The sequence below is a fragment of the Malus domestica genome, chromosome 12, assembly GCF_042453785.1.
Source record: "Malus domestica chromosome 12, GDT2T_hap1".
Taxonomy (NCBI): domain Eukaryota; kingdom Viridiplantae; phylum Streptophyta; class Magnoliopsida; order Rosales; family Rosaceae; genus Malus; species Malus domestica.
Genome location: NC_091672.1, coordinates 22,504,041 through 22,508,819, shown reverse-complemented (window position 1 = coordinate 22,508,819; position 4,779 = coordinate 22,504,041). Strand labels below are relative to the sequence as shown.

The following is a 4,779-nucleotide window of genomic DNA, read 5'->3' as shown; positions in this document are numbered from 1 at the left end:
CTCCCTCTCTCCCGTAATTCTGGAGATCTGGGAAGGAAATTAACATGCATGAATTAGTTTAATCCAATAATAATGAAATCAGCAAAATGGAAAGACAATATTTCTGAAGTTGTTCTAATCCCATTGGCTTAAATTTTAATATGTGATGGACATCAAGCTGGAGAACAGATGAATGAGGAGGTTGTTATTCGATGGAGATGGAAGGGGCAATGAGGGAGGAAGAAGGGTATTTGGATATGAATGTTTGGCAGCCAGTTAATTTGACGGATGCAGAAAGCTAAATGCAGGTGGCAGCTTTTGCGAAAATCAACAACAGGTGGTGGCATAAGAAAAATAGTTTCATGGAAAACTTATACACAATCTATTTTTTCAGAAAATAAAGTCAAATGGAATGCAAAATGTTAAATAAATAAATAAAAATGTTAGCAGGTGGAATGAGTGGCGTATTAACTTAATGGGTTGGGTTTGAGTAACTTGTTAGTTTAACTTATTGGATTTATGTGTTAACGGATCGGATTAATATCAGCCACAGATTCCACTTTTAGTTGCCATTTTTGGTGTGAGCGTCATGCTGCTACTACCAATTCACTGTTATAATATATATTTGCATCTATTTTTACTTTTGTAACATGGGAAGGTCCGAATACCCACCCTCATCACTTTGAACGCATGAGCCGACAATATTTGTATTCATTTATTAATTTATACCATATGTTCATCATGTATGAATTTTTATCGTTCATTCGTATTATCTCTACTAATTAATAAAATACTCATTGTCAATCAAAATTCTATGAAATTATCAGTTTAACTCTTTAATTAAAACAGAACATGAATAAGAAATATGGGCAGAAATGTAATTTTACACAACCAAATTTTGTTGTTTTTTTTTTCAAAACCTCACCTACATATAATCATAATATATCTAATTAAAAATAAAATAAAATAAAATAAAAACTTCTCACTCTCACATTCTCTATCACTCTTGTCCACTCTCCTTCTATTTCAAAAACAAAAATAAAAAAATTTCACACCCACTTTGTGTGTGCCCATATGCTAGTAATACATAAATTTTTGAAATCTACCAACAATTAATTAGGCTTTACAACAACATTTTATAATCCCTTAAGATTTCCAATATAAGGGAAAGTCATTTTGCTTTTCTGCTTAATCCTTATTATCGTAATTCAAATTTATTTAAATGCTTGATAAAAGTAAGCTCAATTTTCATATTACCGGCCCACAGCTTGTTAAGGGCCCGAAAGATAAGCCCAATATTTAACGATGAGCGGGAGCGGGTCCGGGTCGGGTTGTTTCCCTACTGCCTCATCCAAAATGCTAAGAAAGCCAACGGCCATAAACTTGAAACTCCACCCTCCACAGTGGCTCCGCTGCCCTCACTTCCCCCATCTTCTTCCTCCGTTCCAATCTCTGCCAACCCTAATTTCAGTTCTCCCAATTCCCCCAATTTCTCACTCAATTTTTAATTCGCTTCCCAAAATGCAGCCCCTCTCATTCTCCAACGCCTTGACGTCCCCAACCCCTCTCTTCCTCCACACGGAGCTCTCCCACCTTTCCCTCCCATCCCTAACCCTAACCCCCAAACCCATGATAATCCGGATGGGCGGCGGGCCCAGAACCTTCCCCGGAGGCGTATCCAAGTGGCAGTGGAAGCGCATGCAGGCCAAAAAAGCCAAGCAGCTCCTCAAGGCGCGGCTCTGCCGGGAGCGCCAAATATACGAGATGCGAAAGAGGGCCGAGCTCAAAGCTGCAGTGTCCGAGCTCGAGCGGCCGTGGGAGGTCGTGGAGAAAGCTCCGAACTTGTTCTCTGTCAGCGCAGACGAGCAAGTCAAGGTCTTGGCGGATAGGTTTCAGAAACCCGGTGGGTTCGATTTATGGACGGAGAGGGATGGCCCGCAGCTGTTTAACACCATGGAGGACTTGCCCTCTGCTAGGTTTTTCCCCAAAGGGGTTGTTCATAGTGTGAGGCCGTATAAAAGGATTTCTGAGCTGGAGGAATTGGAGGGTTTGGAGCTTGAAGATGGAGGATTTGGAGGAGCTGAGGAATTGGGTGATGGCTTTAAATTTAAGGGAAAATGGGGAAGTGCGTCATTGGATTTAGAGGACTCAGACGGAGGTTTGAATCTAAAACATTCTCTGGAATCGTTGAGTGTGAATGGCCAAGCTGCGAAGAAGTATAGTGGCAGAGTGGGGAAGAGGGAGAATAGGAGAAAATCTGAGTCTTCAGGTGGGTTTGAAAATGCAGAAGCTGGTTTTGATAGGAAACAGAGAGGACAGAGTCCCACAATGCCCGGTGTAGAAGCTGGTTCTGATAGAAAACAGAGAGGACAGAGTCTCACAATGCGCGGTGGAAAGACTCGGCGTAGTAGACGAAATGGTTCGGGGTCTGAAGTTTTTGATATGAGCTTGCAGCAAGATGGGAGCTATGAACTTAAAGTGCAAAATGGCAAGCCATGAAGTTTATATTCAGAACTAAGTGAGTGGCAACTGGAGGATCCTAAGAACTCGTAAATTGACCGTGAAGACTTAATTTTGGTGATTATGTGGATCTCTCGTTTGCATTAGTGTTTGATGAAGGATCTTGATTCAGGAAGGCATCACTCTCCCAAACTGTATGTGTATATTTATGTTCTGTAGTTATATTAAGCTGAAGTAGTTGAATGACAATGTAATTTTAGTCAAAGTACACAAACAATACTTATGGACGAATTGATTATAATATGCCTAGTGTTACACGAATTTTTCACATGAATTTGTTGATATTTCAGTCTATACTCTTATTTGTATAATACTTTGAAACATAAGCCAGAAGCAGAACTTTAAACTTAACCTTGCATCACTCTGTCATATTGAATGTATTTCTCACATAGATGATGTTCAACACTCACTTCATGAGTTGATGCGGTCCATTTAAATGCTGGGCAAATGCACCACCCGCATATACACCCACTTACACGCTACAGATGTTTGTATTTTTCTCTTTAGTCTTCACGAAGGTTCTTATACATGCTTCTTCAATAAACTCAACGGCAGTTCAAAATGTTAGGTTTTAAGAAGATTAATCTGCTCTTTAGAAAAAGAAAGAATGTTATACCCTGTTACTGGTGATAAATGATGAACCACTTAGGCGGTAGGTATTAGCATTTCTCTTTCTTGTTTTCGTGGAATCTGAAGCCTATAAATATCGTCACCACAGATTTAACCACAATTAAACCAGTAAAATTGTCTATTGGTGGGCATGTTGCATAAACAGTACTGTTCAGTATGAAGATAAGGTTATCCCGACCATATATTTGGCTCAAAGGGTTTCTTAGAGCACTGACACCATGATGAGTTTATTGTTAAGTAGTTTGCATTTGAGAATTATGTCGACCTCTTTCTGTCATGGGAAAACAGTTTTGAAATGGATATGAATAGGCTTCTCGTGATTTTGGGCCATCCCATTTCTTTTTGCCTATCATTTTTCACTAGTGGACTAGGTGGGTAGTGCACGTATTGTTAAGGTCAGAATGGAAAGCTGATGCTTGTGCTGGAAATGGTGATGAATTTGAAATGTTAGTTTTGATTTTTAAGTTAGATTGGACTCTGATATATCTATAGGTTATTTGAATGTGTACCCCATCGTTTCCTGGTTTTCTACATTGTGCTTAGTTAATACATTGTATAGTTACAATTGTATTTTTCTTTTCTAGGATCACAATTGCATTTGAGAAAGACGATAAGCTTGAAAACTGTAAGAGAAATACAGATCCTCCAGGGTTCTAATCATTATTGAAAGCTTGATGTGAGTTTTTCTGTTGCATTTACCCTGTCATAAAACTTGGAAGGCTTGTGTGTATACTATGTTATCACCTGTTGACGTTCTCTGTGGATTTATTTGCTGTCACACTATTTTAGTTGATTTAAGTCTGTGTCATATTAGTACCATAGACGTCCGTATAGTTGTTTACACTTTAACCAGAACCAGGATACATGTATTTTATCAGGAATGTCATCCTTGCTCATCTTGATCTTGATCTGTTTATTCTATATCAGTCATGATTCATACTTTCTGGGATGGGTAGGTTTTGCTCCACTCATAAGTTGAGGCCTGAAATCTCCATAAGCATTCAAGGTTTGTAATATAACAAAGGCCAGATTTAGCAATCATGTCTAGAAGCACTATACGCTCTTTACTGTGTTCCCACTTACCTACACAGTCGACCTTCATGCTTGTTAAACCTCTGACCCCAAAGATTTTACCTGTAAAGCACAAGGGGTTTAATGGGATGTTGTGTGTCTTTTCTTCGTGCCACTCGAATCCGTTTTAAGTGGATTCTATCTTTATCTTCATTTGGGTGGAGGACTTGAGGATTATCGTGCTGACTTTTGGTGTTTAGTTTCTACTTTGCAGATAAGAAATCGACTTTAACTGAGTCGTGATTGCGTATGTTCTTTTTCTTTGATGTTAACTTCGTTTCTCTGTTTTCCAGACATAGAGTTTGTTCAGATGAATTCAAATGAAAACTGAAATGAGCACACAAACTGTCAAAGTGCTTGTTTTGGTTTTAGCTTAACTTCGGAACTCCATTTTTTCTTTCACTCTCCTTTTAATTTGGGATGTGCTATCTCCACACCTCTTTTTACTTCTCCCACACCCCTTGTTAATTTATGTCCTTTGATCTTCTTCAATTCATCCGATCCGACGGCCGAAAATTAAAAGGGTGTGAGAGAAGTAAAAATTGATGTGTGGATATCACATCCCTTTAATTTTAGCTT

At 38.9% G+C, this 4,779-nt stretch overlaps 1 protein-coding gene across 1 annotated transcript; it reads left to right on the top strand.

Moving 5' to 3' along the window:
• Positions 1 to 1,269: 1,269 nt before the first annotated feature.
• On the top strand, positions 1,270 to 2,767 carry LOC103450497 (uncharacterized). Its single transcript, XM_008389862.4, has one exon. The coding sequence runs from the start codon at positions 1,285 to 1,287 to the stop codon at positions 2,476 to 2,478; it is 1,194 nt and encodes a 397-aa protein (XP_008388084.2). The 5' UTR covers positions 1,270 to 1,284; the 3' UTR covers positions 2,479 to 2,767.
• The last annotated feature ends 2,012 nt before the right edge of the window (positions 2,768 to 4,779 follow it).